At 38.7% G+C, this 14069-nt stretch overlaps 2 protein-coding genes across 5 annotated transcripts in view; one reads left to right on the top strand and one right to left on the bottom strand.

Moving 5' to 3' along the window:
* Positions 1–14069, top strand: part of cacna2d3a (calcium channel, voltage-dependent, alpha 2/delta subunit 3a) — a 77950-nt gene that overhangs the window by 44832 nt on the left and 19049 nt on the right. For all 4 annotated transcript variants that reach the window (XR_013302646.1, XM_077608384.1, XM_077608383.1 and 1 more), the window contains 8 exons: positions 254–315; positions 379–446; positions 1476–1521; positions 2007–2104; positions 2196–2289; positions 2363–2458; positions 2636–2757; positions 3341–3418. Coding sequence is in view for 3 of the 4 variants with exons in the window: in XM_077608384.1 (XP_077464510.1) it covers positions 254–315; positions 379–446; positions 1476–1521; positions 2007–2104; positions 2196–2289; positions 2363–2458; positions 2636–2757; positions 3341–3418 (664 nt within the window). In the remaining variant the exon portion in view is untranslated. The remainder of the gene's footprint in view (positions 1–253; positions 316–378; positions 447–1475; positions 1522–2006; positions 2105–2195; positions 2290–2362; positions 2459–2635; positions 2758–3340; positions 3419–14069) is intronic.
* Positions 5992–12196, bottom strand: lrtm1 (leucine rich repeat transmembrane protein 1). The gene is made up of 4 exons (XM_077608387.1): positions 11282–12196; positions 8386–8770; positions 8082–8287; positions 5992–7251 (listed from the first exon to the last, which is right to left on the bottom strand). Exons 1-4 carry the CDS (start codon positions 11286–11288, stop codon positions 6743–6745), a joined length of 1107 nt encoding a protein of 368 aa, XP_077464513.1. The 5' UTR covers positions 11289–12196; the 3' UTR covers positions 5992–6742.

The following is a 14069-nucleotide window of genomic DNA, read 5'->3' as shown; positions in this document are numbered from 1 at the left end:
ACCTTCAGCCGATTAATATGCATTTAATATGCAAATTCATTTCTCCAAATAGGCACACAGCACTCATCTATATTCAAAATCGTATTTCAAGAATTCTCAGGGCAACTCTCATTTTATGCAGGTGTTCCCCTAACCGCTAGATGGAGCCACGCTGTAGCAAATACTCTCAGCTCTTCAACTGCACTGCACTTTCCACTTTGTGCTTTGACTGAATACTTGCCAAATGACAATGTGGCATTATTTTGTTTTATAGAGGCGTGTGCTGGTGTTACACAATGATTATTACTACACTGATATCCAGGGTACCCCTTTCAGGTGAGATATTCTTAGACATTTATACCTAAAAAATGAACACTGAAATGTTCTTTTTATTATTAGCCTTGGAGTTGCACTTTCAAGAGGCCATGGCAAGTTCTTCTTCACAGGGAATGTCACTGTAGAAGAAGGTACGCATTGATAATATATATTTCGACTCATACAATTATTTCATTTGTAAGTACGTATAAGAACCCTTGTGGTTTTGTCATTGTATTAAATGACTATATCCACCCAGCATAACACTTTTCCTTACGAGGTTTTGGATCATTTTTGACTTGATAGGCCGTAAGAATTTTTTCAAAAGCAATTTTTGGTGTATGTGTTAACATGACTTTTTTTTTCTCCAACGGGAAATAGGACCTTAGACAGGGGGAAGACAACTAAAAATATATGGCTTTTATATAGGCAATTCTTGGCAAAGTAGTTTTTAAAAAAAATTAATTACGGAACGTGTGCTTTTTCTTAGGGTTGGGTAAACATTTTATTGTATATCAACTGTAGGTGTATAGCTGCCATTTTATAGTCCCTTCTGGGTTTAAATAAAGTCGTAGACGGATCATGGTATTCTATTATCCTGATCTTGTTTATTATTGATATATTATTTTCCTACTATTTCCTCGCTGAGTTAGTATTTTTTCTCTCTCACACCTCTGTGTTATACATTGTTGTTGCTGATTAGGATTTGTTTTAATGTTGTTAGGGTGGAGCAAAATTTACCTCCTTGTGGCTAAGCAAATAAAATGCGTAGAGTTGGTAATATTTAAATCAGATGTTCATCACAACTTCACTATGGTAGAATCTTTGCAGTGTGCCTTTGCACATGCTGAAGTAGTAATGGTAACATACAACCACACAATTGGATAAGAAGTTTAAAATTGCTTTGGTGACTCTTTAGATGTATTAACTCTGCCTTGATAGATGCTTATGTCATCCACAGTGCCTAGCTTCTATATCCAGCCTCATGCATGTACATATTCATGTCACGGTGGTCTCTTTGCAAATCCAAACTTATCCATCATCAAGAGCACTCTGAGCATGACTTGGCTCTTCCTGATCCAATCAAACCTGCCAAAACCAGACACAAAATACGTTTTCCCGCAAGAGTGTAAGAGTTACTTGAGTTTAACTTCAATTTGAGTCTTTTATTTATGTTACAGGTCTTCATGACTTAGAGCATCCTGATGTAGCCCTCGCAGATGAATGGTATGACTATAGATGACCTAAATGCTCCATTTTGTCTGTAGTTGTTTTGCTTAACAACATGTTCTATTCGATAATTTTTTTGTTAAAACCATAATAATTTGTGTAATTTCAAGTATTGTTCACACTATTGCGTTTGAATTAAAACCTGTTTTTACAGCTTCCATTCTAAAGCATAGGAAAATGTCAAAAGCAATTAAAATTCCTTTTTAATATTGATGATCAGGAATGATGGATAGACTTGATAGAATTCACTCATTTTCCAAATTGCTTATCCTCACAAATATGTATGAAATTCTGTTCGCTTTATTTTATAAATACAATAAAACCTGTATCCGATTACAGATGTGGGTCTTTAATTTGGGGTGCAGGTGGTTTTCTTTAAAATGAGATTGTAGAACTGTTCCTTATGGAAACCATCTGTTGCCAATTGGAACTATGTGAATACCATTACGCTAATTTTCATGCATTTATGTGTCCTCTGACAGGACATACTGCAATACAGATGATCACCCAGAGCATCGCTACTTGACCCAGATAGAGGCAATAAAACTCTACCTCAGTGGACATGAGCCCCATCTTCAATGTTTGTAAAAGTTAACAACAATCCACCTTAGTCAAATGGATAGTATTTTAATGTTTGGAACATTTATTTCATTTTTACTTTTTTTTTTTAGGTGATAGGGAGTTGATTCAAGAAGTCGTTTTTGATGCAGTGGTCACTGCCCCGCTGGAGGCCTATTGGACCAGCTTGGTGCTCAATAAGTCTGAGTATGGCCCACACAGACACAAAAAAGAGTGAATGCTTACTGTATCACAGTAACAGTTCAATTTCAAAACACAGGAATTCTGACAAAGGAGTCGAGATTGCCTATCTGGGCACAAGGACAGGCCTGTCCAGAATCAACCTGTTTGTAGTACCCGACAAGCTTACAAATCAGTAAGTATGTCGCGTCTATGTCTTTGTAATATTATTTGGTTTCCCAACTCAGTAGATAAAAAGCCACCGTTGATGCATAGTTTCTTTATTTCAGTTTTGATGAAACACATTTTGGCTGATTCTTTTTTTTTTTAAATAAATAGGTTGATCCTCTTTGTCGTTTTTCTCTGTCTCAAGAGACTTTCTGACGGCTGAGGACAAAGAAGGGGTCTTCAATGCTGATCACTTCCCACTGTGGTATAAAAGAGCAGCAGAACAAGTTCCTGGCACGTTTGTCTACTCTCTGCCCTTTAATACAGGTTAGTAGATGAAAAATGTGTCTGTTTTTGTCTGACTAATTGACTGCAAGAAGAAAATTTCAAAGAACATTCTTAAATATAATGAACACTAGAACACTTTGATGAAAATGATTTTTTTTAACAACCATTCCTCCCTCCATCCTCTCATATTCCATCTGAGCTGGGGCCTTATGGATGATGATTGCTTTCAGATACATAAGGAATACGTTTAGCCCTTTCTATAGTCAGTTGGTAAAAACATGCACAACTACACAGTTCAACTACAGCTTTATTATTATTATTATTTTTAACTCCAAAGGAGTAACATGTTTTTCTTCATCCTCGAACTCAGGCCTTTTGTTACTCTCAGCTTACACAAGCGATCTAAAGGCCTCTTATTTACAAATAGCGACTTACCTTGGATTCACTCACTCATGGAAGTAAGCTGCAGCCATAAAATGATAATTTTTGGATTTATGCTTAGTGCATCTCTTCTCATTCATCCTCTGGTCAGTTCAGAATTAAAATGTAGAATTTTGAAAATGACTAAAAATGATAATAATAATTTTAAAATGACTCATAATGTGTTTATATGTCCTTACAGGATCAGAAAATAAGAGTGTAATATTAGCCAGCACAGCCATTCAGCTCTTAGATGAGAGGAAATCACCCATAGCAGCGGGTAAGTCAAGGATGGTTGCTTCTATATCTTCCACACACACGCAAGCCATGACAGCGGCTGCAAAATCCTGCATGATAGAAGCAGGGATATTTAGACTGCAATGAGCATTCAAGCCTGAAATATAAATACAAGTGCCTAGGTTGTGTTTTTGCCATTCAGGGATCATCGAAATGCCACAGTTCTCGTCTCATACGTTGATTACTACACAGAAAGTGCTCTGGATTACTAATACAGTGGTACCTCTACTTACGGAATCAGTTAGCTGCAGATATGGTTTCGTAACTTGGATTTTTCGTAAGTAGTTGCATTTTCCATTGAAACGCGGACCTTTGTTCCAACTGGTCGAAGGTCCCCAAAACTCTTCAAAAATGATAAAAGCATACCAATTTTGTATGAAATTTGTGCGAAACACAACAAAAGAGCAAAAAAGACAAGAACATTTATTAAGTCATTAATATAAAAAGGGCATACAAAGACATTTTCCTTTGGGGTGAATAGGGTTTTTTTGTGATATTTTCTTAACCTTGCATGCGCTCTTATGTTTGCACATCCATTTTAGTAGATAGTGCCCGTGCTCAATTTCAAAATGTACCATTGGCAGAATGAATTCACTTGCACACCTGATTGCAATTAAAAAAAAAAAGAAGGAAAAAAAAACACAGCTAACACACTTCAACCAGAGCACACTCCCATTTGTCCCTGTTTTTTTGCATGTAATAGTTAAGAGTATTGGAAAGTTACTTGATTGCCTCTTTAAGGTATCTAAACATGAATCATGAATTTAAATTAATTTAAAATATCAACAGCCGGAATCATGACTACCGATAGTTATAATGACATTGTAGATATTGCAAACTGGAATTACAGATATCCAATCTATGTTGCACATATTACTAGTTCACATACCAGATATCTAAAATGACAATTGTAAATGAAAGACATATTCTTAACAAGGCAAAACTAAAGACACAAATCAAAAAACAAACCTCACAAATACTTGCCACATCGGACCAGTCTAGCTTTCAAATGTTAAAAGTGCTTGCCATAATCCATAATCCATTATTGTGTGATAAATTTAACCATTTACACAAATGATTATCTTTGCTGTAGAATCACATGTAAAACAAAGCCGTATCTTGGCAGCTTGGCACTATTGTGTTGAGAATAACCATTGGTAAGACAAGGGAGGGAACAGAGAAGGGCAGGGAAAGAGAAACACTTTCACGGTGCCTGGCTGCGTTGACATGAGAACAGTGCATTGTGGGTACTATAGGCCTGGGGGAAACCATTGGAGCAGAAGGACAAAGATGGGAGAGTCTGTGTGGTGCCACAGCTCTCTCTCACTGACACAAGCAAGCATGCACGCACACACACACTACACACACTTGCGCAAGTGTGCACACACTCACGATTACATCCGACTCCTGGCAGAGCAGTAAACATGCAGCCCACCATATTATTTTCTCAGCATTCTTCTTAGGTCGCATCCTTGGGTCTGATCTGTGAAGCTACTTTCCAAGTGATTATACGAGCTTTAACAAGGACAACCTATTATTACAAAGGCTGCTGATGTACAGTAATGATGATCACGGCTGTCAGATTGGGGGATGCTGTAAGACTGATTTTATGTAAGAGAGGCAGACTGGAGGGGATATGTAGGCTGTAATGCAAATTTAGCGTGGGCTGGTTAGGGCCAGTTTTCGCTGTCCTGCGTTCGACTGAGCTAGAGACTTGTGAATACGCTTGCCGACTAACTTGACAGGACAGGCCGATGACATCACGTGCCACGGTACCCCGTCGGCCTATCCTACCACTCCCCGCGCTCCCATCCTCTCCCCCAGCACCCCGCAGACATCTCTTGAGTCACAACGTTGGCAAAAACGCACGCTCGCACACGTGAATGCCAGCATGTCTGTTAGTGTGTGTGCGCGTGTGTCACATCCTTTGCCACGTGCGGTGGGTTTGCTGGCATAACGCAAAGCGCCATAAATGTCAGGTCAGCCGTAAAGACCAAAAGCATCTGTGTGTTTTTACTGGATAATCCTAAGGAAAGCTGTAATTCAGTCAAATAATGCATTTTATAGCACATGCTATAGAATTGTTACATTCAGTTGTATGTATTATTAATTATATTTAGTTATATTATTGTGAATTCCACCATGAATCAATTTCTTCCACTCATTAATTAATGTCTTTTAATTTTCCATCACATCTGAATACCTGCTGTAAGTCAGCTGAGACATTTTTGAGAATACATGGTAAAAAGTCAATTGGAGTGCTCAAATGCCTATCCTTCTGAAGAAAATGATTATTTAATTCATCCATGAGATTATGGCAGATGCTGATATCCTCTCCTGGCTTCTGCCAAGATAGATATTGTTGTTCTATTTTGAAATATTTCCCCCCGCAGACTGCTTGCATTGCTTTGCAGATGCATCATTGATGCTTCGGTTCCTTTGTAATTGTAGAATAGCATCTCCGTTTGAGAATGGGAGCCTCCTAACATGCCTGGTCAATATAATTAATGTTGTCACTTCAAATGTTTCCATTTATTTGCTATCATACAGCACATATTAGAAGAGATGCATACTTTATTGGTATGACTCACAATGAATAACTCAACCGACCAGTGAAAGTTTGCACATCTTTGTGATTTTGCGTTGCAGTAAAACAAAGGTCAGTAAAATACGTGTACCCGTAAATTTGTTATTGCTTCAAAGAGGTTCCCATTGTCCCTTTGAGGGATGTTTTAAAAATGTCCATAATAAAACATAATTTCTCTGCAAAGCTATATCACATTATCAGGCACAAACAATTTCATTCTCTACAAATGTGCATTCACACTTACACACAACAACTCAGCCATTCGTTCAAATTTTCTCATCACAACAAATTCAAAATGTTACTGACACCAGCTGCCTACTAGGAGTTCAAAAATAAATCTGATATTAGACAACATAACTACAAACAACAGCTGAAAAACAACCACATCCTTAAATAACATTTGAAATACCAGAGCTAAGACCTACAATTAGTGTTAAATACAAGAGTTTGTTTCTACCGTATCTCTGATATGCATTTGTTAGATGAAAATGGAATATGTTTAAATTAATACTTTATTTGGCCTGCACCCATGCATTTGCAAATAATTGCAGTTCTTTGCAGTGCATAGTTAAATACCTGTGGAATTGAATTAGCTACCCAAGTTTTGGAAGTTTTTTTTTTTTTTTTTCGTTCACAGCACATATACACACGTCATCCAGAGATGAGTAGGTTAAAGGGTTGAGGCCCAGGTTTAAAGTTCAGGGATTGTGTTGTCATCTCCTAGGCAATGGCATTCTCCAGTGGTTCCTTCTCCTCTAGCTTGGCGCGATCGGCTCCACGAGCCGCTGCCAACTCCTCATTTTTCTTCAGCTCCCGCTGATATTTGGCCATGATGGCAGCATAGGCGCAACCGTATACTGCTGCAGCCAACATCATCAGACACACGATGCCACACACTACACCCGTGATGATCACCGTGGCAATAGCATGGCGCAAGTTGACCGGTCGGTGCCTTTGCTTAGGCTCACACTCTGGGATATTACCTCCTCCGCCAGCGAATCCCTCCCCCATTCCCATCGGGACATGGAGCGCGTGGCTTGAAGGATGAGCGTGGTTGCCGTGGATGTGGCCTCGCAGCAGCCTCTCTGATTCCAGATGATGTATGTTGGCAAACAAGTAATGGTAGCTCGTGGCCATGCAAGCGTGGAAGAGCTGGTAAGGGACCTTCTGCAGATCTCGGTCTCTCATCTCTATTGGCTGGCTGCAAAGCACCTCATCCACCACACCACCTTGAGAGCAGAGATATACATCATAAGTTGTGTAATAAGGTTTTGCACGACGCTATAGAGACGACCTCAGTCATAGCCCAGCCTCAACCAGTTCATGGGCTTGAGAGGCACTATTAATTAATCTAGTCCATAATGCCTTTCTTCAATGAGCTATGCACCGTGTTCGGATTAATGGAAGGACTTCAACAGCCTCCTTCTCTGCTACTTTAAGTCAGTATTTTATTTGTCCCTCTGTCAGCACAGTTTTTTTCTGCTCTCTGGGTAATCACTATTCTGCTCTGAACTACACATTCTCGTTTCAAAGCCCATTGTTCTGTTCAGTGACAATTGTAATTTACACTTTCAAAAGCAGGAAAATTAGTGTAGCATTCACAATGGTTATTTTATTAGAGACCGCACATAGAGTGTACATTCTAGGATAAATTGTATTTTCGGGTGCTCATCTGGAAAGCATTATGCCTTACCAATGCCACATTATTTTATCGCTAAAAACTTCCAAACTGGGTCTGCTAATGTAATAACACCATGTTTATGAATTAATGGATTAGGCTGTGACACTCTCACTCTCAAGGAGGAGAAGCCTTTCAAATACTTTCACTGATGCTAAGTTTATATGCAGCTCTCCGGATAGACTTTCTCTGGCTTTGTGCAAATGTCTTAACATTTACACTTGTACTTATACTTTGGTTAACTTACTGACATACAAACATGCTTTATTTCTGAGTTGTTTTTATAGTTCATTTAAACATATCAAGACTGCATATCCTACTAAACATCAACTTCAGTGGTAACCCCCACCCCCCCTCCCAAAAAAATTGGAGTGTATGCACCTTTGAAGAGATATGTTTCTAGCCACAGTTTGAGGCCTATCAGGTGACAGTCACACCTCCATGGGTTCCCTCTTAGTGTGAGACTATCCAGGCGGCCCATAGCCTCCAGCAGGGATCGGTCTAATCGTGTTAGTCTGTTGTGGGCGAGCCCTAGGTGGCTCAGGTTCCTCAGATGTTCTCCTATGGCTCCGGCCAAACCCCACAGGCTTAGTGAAATCACATGTAAAGAAAACAACATGAAATCCAATGACCAAAACTTATAAAATTCCATGACAGTCTAATTGGGACAATTATGAAGTCTCACCTGTTGTGTGAAAGGTCAAGATGTAAAAGTGAGTGTGTGGGTCCAAACAATCTCTTATCAAGCTCTCTCAAACTATTGTAGGCGAGACTGAGATGCTGCAACGTTCTAAGCCCTAGTAAAGCAGTTGGGGAAACGGATGTAATGGAATTGTTTGATAGATCGACAACGCGAACAAGGGGTATCTCTCGAAAAGCCATCGATCCGATGCCTCTGATGCGATTGTCTTGGAGATATAATTCTTGGGTGTCTGGATGTAATCGTCGAGGAATGTCATAAAGGCCTCGACCCCGGCAGTCCACAGCTTTGGTGTTTGTGTTGCAGCTGCACTCTTTTGGACAGGCACGTGACAGAGAAAGCAAGGAGAGGAGGCAACACACCAGTATCACTGCAAAGACAGAAAGTAGTAACGCATGTAATGTATTAACACTTTAGTTACTGTATTTGAATACAGAAAGAGTGTCAAAATAATTTCATCGAGGAACTGTACTTGACACAAAAAGCTAAATAATCACACTCTTTAGGTTTAGTATTGACTGACTTTCAGCTAATCCCCTCAGGGATCGTCCCCACGGCAGATTGACTCTGCATGATAAACACATTCTTATGATATATTTCAGACATAAAACTAAACTCTGTTTGCCTGTAGTAAAAAAAATGGATACAGTTTCTTATTCGGTGAACATTCGACTTTCTACTAAGCATTGCCTACGACATACGCTAGCACATTCACTGTTCTCGCCGAAGCAATTAAAGACATTTTCACAGATGCTTCCTTGTTAAAATGATAAATGCCGTGGCTTTCATGTACAACTTTGGAAAATCAAGACATTTGTGCATGGGTTGAGTGTGTTCAGCTCGTTGACTTCCCGGATGTGGCTACATCATTACGCTATCGGCTAGTGTGAAAAGGTCATTAGAACATCAGCACTATTTTGCTTGCATGTGTGCGACAATCAATATTTGACAGACTGCGCATGGAGCGCTATCATCGTTATAGATAGATAGCTATTTTGAACTATTTTCAGGCGTCCTTGATGTGATTTTATTGTTTGTTTGTTCTTGTGCTCTTTATTGTTTGTTTTTACTTTCTCTATATCCCAACAATAACCTTTTCTGTCCAAATTCCCAGGAGGCACATTAAAACTCTTCAGCCTATAATGAACATTAGATTCCTAATCCCCAGTTGTATACAGTGGAACAGGACAAGTTAATAAAAAAAAGGAAGAAATGTAGAATGGTGGTCCAGTCAACTCAGCTTCCACTTTTTGAATGGATCACCATCCAACTCATTCAATGGTTCATTTCATCTTCTACCGTATTAAATATTCTGCCATTTTTTGTCGTCAATATTCATTATTTGTATACTCTGATTTGGTCTATATTGTTATTTTTAGGAATATTGATACAGAATGGTCACATCTCGCCTGTGAGCTCTTTTGAGAAGAGGCCCGTAGACAGAAGTCAGTTTGACCATAACATAATTTTATCTTTATAGATCATAAGGATATCAATCATTCTATACTGTACAGTGTGTTCCATAGTAACAGCAAACCTCAACAGGAACAGAATGTGTTCAATGTACCGCATTTAGCTAAAATTTTAAAAATTAGGATCCTATTGACTATATATACCATCCCATTTGATATTTTTCTACAAGTTTGCTTCAATGCAGCATAGGCCTGAATATGATACATGAGAAAGATGCTTACTCCCACCTCTATAACCTGCGTAGAAAGGGCCCTCCGTGACGTCAAAATCTTGTACTGTAACCCCTCACCCACTCTCTACCCACCCACAGATCCATACATAGCTGATATTGGGTGTCTGAGTCCTTTTGAGTTGACTTTCCATGTCCATTCCTCCTGGAACATCACAGCAGTATTTATAGCATCGGCTGGACTAGCTTGAGGCTAAATGAATTGCAGTTCAAGCCCAACCCTGGGAATGTAGCTTACTAATTCTAGTCTATTTACAGATTCTGAACGTGTTGGTGCGCTAGATTTGAGCTTCTAGAACAACAAATATCAGTATAACAGTTGTACAGGGTTGAAAATGTTTTTGTTTGAGTGATTAATATCTTAACCTTGCTGTATTTACCCCGTGTCAACCTGGTACCACTAATCCACAGTTCGATTCAGTACACCTTGGTCACCACACAGAATAGGATTTCTGTAGAAGGTACTTAATTTAAAATAACTCAAGTTCGCAAAATCAACCAGTAACAATCTTAGTGCATCCTTAAAGATTTCAACTAATCATGAAAACCTTTGAAACTTGTGAAACCTACCAAGAATACTATATTCTCACTTAGTATAATATAGTTATACCAGTGTTTCCTTGAAAGAGAGCATGACGTGTTTTACTTCCTACAATCACACTTGCCCATATACATAGAGCACATGCATGGCCACACATAAACAGCGCATCAGCTCAGTGGAGCATTGTAGCTCTAGAACGAGGTCAGAATGGCTCTATGCTCTGATGTTTCCCTCCAGCCCCAAGTGCATGCAGAGAGGCTTGTAATGATTTGCGCACAAAGCCCAAAGCAACTAGCGACCACTTAAAGTTAGCCTTTTACCGATGCATTTCCTTTTACTAACAAAGAAAGGTGAAGCAAAAATACAGCTGTAAAAAAAAAAAGAAAAGAAAAAAAGAAATGTAATGTAAAAAAAATCATCAACAACAATAGCCAAATGGTTGCTGCTATGTAAACTTAATTTAATTCAAGAATAGTTATGAGGAATCTGAAGTATCCATTGATTTAATGAGACATCAAATATTAAAAGCTATTTCAACTATAATTATTATTCGGAGTATCAAGCCCTTGTTGAAATGACAACATGATGATATTTCAAGAGCCAAATCAAACCAAAATGTTATTGAATTGCTCTCTTACCTCTCATATCTGCCAGGTGTCCTTCGACCCGTTGAGTCCACTATCCTTTACTTAAAAAAAAGGCATGCACCCCCCAAAATATCCCCCCCTCTTGACTTTGAGTGACCGATTCTTGTTCAGGATCCATTAGCTGTCAATGAGGCTGAGATCAGTTGTCCATATTTTCATTTTGGGAGCCCAATATATGTTGACTTTAGCTATATATGTATATTTTAACAAGCCAAGATGAGGCTTGGAAACCTGTATTGCTCACAAAATCCTCAACACTGCCTACAAGCATGAAACCCCATCAGAGGGGCCGGATCAGAACACAGAGCTTACTGCCAGCCAGACAGCCAGTGTGGGAATCTCTCTCTCACTCTCTCTATTACCCCCCTCTCTTTCACTCTTTCTTTCTCTCTCTTTCTCTCTCGCAGCTTGGTTCTTTGTCTCTTTTATTTTCCATCAGGCTGTTTTCTGCCTCTGCATATTATTTTCTATTTTTTTTTAAATTTCTAATCATGTCTGCTTCTGGTTGCTTCCTTACTCACCCTGTCCATAGTTATATTGGTAAACTAAAGTGACTAACCCGGCAGACAGCTGTGCCTCTTAAATCTTAAGGTCCACGTGGACTTTGACATTCACCACTGCTCCTATTTCTATAGGGAAAGCCTAAAGTTGTATACAGTGTAGTGAAAAAATAAAATGTGCAAAATACACTCAAGAGAATGGGCTACTGTCACAATGAAATTTCCCGAATACGGGATGAATAAAGTTAACCAATCCAATCCAATACCGATGCAGCGGATGCTTCCAGAGAAAAAAATGCACAAATGCACATATGTATTCACTTAGACAAAGCAAGGTATTAAGCTTTTGTCAAGTTCAAAGTCTTATCATTTGGATGACATTTATAGTTGTTACACAATAGAAGGAAAGAAGGCATTCAACTTATCTGTTTTTTTGCAAGTAGAACCGCACGAGACAATTCCCACCAGAGTGCTGAGTTCTCTGCTCCAATCTCCTTTTTATTGAATAAAAAGAGGAGTTAGTTTCTTAAACTGGTGTCTGCCTTAAAAGGATATAAGAGAGCAAGCGTGGCCAACACTCCATGAATTTGTAATCTATGTGTCTTGCTTTGGTTGTAAAATGAATACGTGTGTCAAAACATTACTATCAGCAACACTTGTAGCAATATGTTTGAGTAAAAACAACCTTGGTGACTTCACCTTATTTGAGCCTGGTTGTCTTCACCTAAGTTGACTTCTTTATTTAGGCAAAGTGAGTCTTTATTCATCTGAGCAATGCAATACAAGTAACAGCAAATATATAATAATTTTAATCCTAATAAAGCAGATGAATACTGATCAATATAATAATTATCGAACACGTAATACTGATTAAAACAAAAATTTCCTGATCAGCTTTTGTAGTAGTAAATCTAAATCTACATCAAATTCTTTTTGCTAATCTCTTTTAAGCTATTGGGTCAATTGCAGGAGAGGGAATTATGCACAAAATACAGTGGTTCTTATTTTATTTAAGCTCTTAACATGACCTTGGGCATGTCCCCCGGTGCTGTTTGCCTTTTTGGTCCATCTCGTGCAAATTCCGATACTTTTCCTTCATATTGACATATCTTGTTTAGTATCCCATTCTTGTATGCAATACATTCACAGTTTAAATTTAGGGGATGACTGAGTCTCTGATCATTTTTAATACATTATTAGTATTACTATTCTACTGCAAAAGCAGTCACTGTACAGCTTAGATAATACCAACAGAAAATGATTGTACCTGTCTGGCTAGGTATGTTGCACAATGTTTTATATGGGAACCTCGTTGTATATCTAAAATAATGCACTTCTAGAATTCTGAAAACTGCCATGATAATTGTAGAATTTAAACAAGACTCATTGCTTTAAACACGTGCACAATCCGCAAATTGGTTACAAACTACTGTCAAAATGTCGCCTGAACTAATTTTGTAATCATTTTGACCCTGTCAAGTGGATATGTGCCAGAGCTCCCGAATACACAATTCCCGCAATAGCATTGGCTTCATAAAATGCATTTAGTCACACACTCACTCAAATACAATCCTTAGTGGAATTCCAATTAAGTGTAGGCATTAAGCCGGTTGTCATCTCTTCCTGCCCAGGATTGTGCTGATGGGATGTTGGAAATGGGTGGATTTGGAGTGGATTTTATTACTCTTCATCTTTAGATTCATAAATCCAGCTCACAGCATAGTACTCAGCACCCCCACATGCTTAAAACATACCTTGGGAAATTTAATTCTCCCATATACTAGTACAGAAATTTAAGGATGACAGATTTAGGCTCTTTGTCTTTTAGCACAGAGGTTCTATCTAGAATGTGACTGTTTCTTTTTACCTGTAATTCGCTTTGACATATTTGCATTCATCTCCCTTGAGAAGTAATGGTTTCCCACCCTTCTTATTTTTGTTCCTTACGGTCACTATTTCTGTTATGTTTTTTTTAGGAGTAGAAAAAAATCATAATTATAGTATCTGTTTTGGCATCATGATCTCGGTTCTCTTTCCATTGCCCTGGCCAGTGTCTTAAATTAGCTTTTCCTCATGGGTTTTCCAAGTGGGTGTAGAAATGGTGGGCTGCTGAAAAGATCTGGCAAAGCTTATGATGAGATAATCTGCACCTGTTCCTCTGGGCAACAGCTAAAACAGGCCACAGCAGCACACCGCTGCTCTTACAATTGTACAAACAAACACAAAACAAGACTGCAATTCACAGTGATCAAATACAGCAAAATGCGTTATCCTAACAT

Source organism: Stigmatopora argus, chromosome 1 (assembly GCF_051989625.1).
Source record: "Stigmatopora argus isolate UIUO_Sarg chromosome 1, RoL_Sarg_1.0, whole genome shotgun sequence".
Lineage (NCBI taxonomy): Eukaryota > Metazoa > Chordata > Actinopteri > Syngnathiformes > Syngnathidae > Stigmatopora > Stigmatopora argus.
The sequence above is the reverse complement of the archived record's forward strand: the minus strand, read 5'-3'. Positions and strand labels throughout refer to the sequence as shown.

Excerpts from the sequence above, each read along its gene's own strand:
- lrtm1 (XM_077608387.1), bottom strand. Across the intron at positions 8,288-8,385 it reads CTTGACCTTTCACACAACAG|CCTGTGGGGTTTGGCCGGAG; the intron begins GTGAGACTTCAT and ends GATTTCACTAAG. Across the intron at positions 7,252-8,081 it reads AGAAACATATCTCTTCAAAG|GTGGTGTGGTGGATGAGGTG; the intron begins GTGCATACACTC and ends TCTGCTCTCAAG.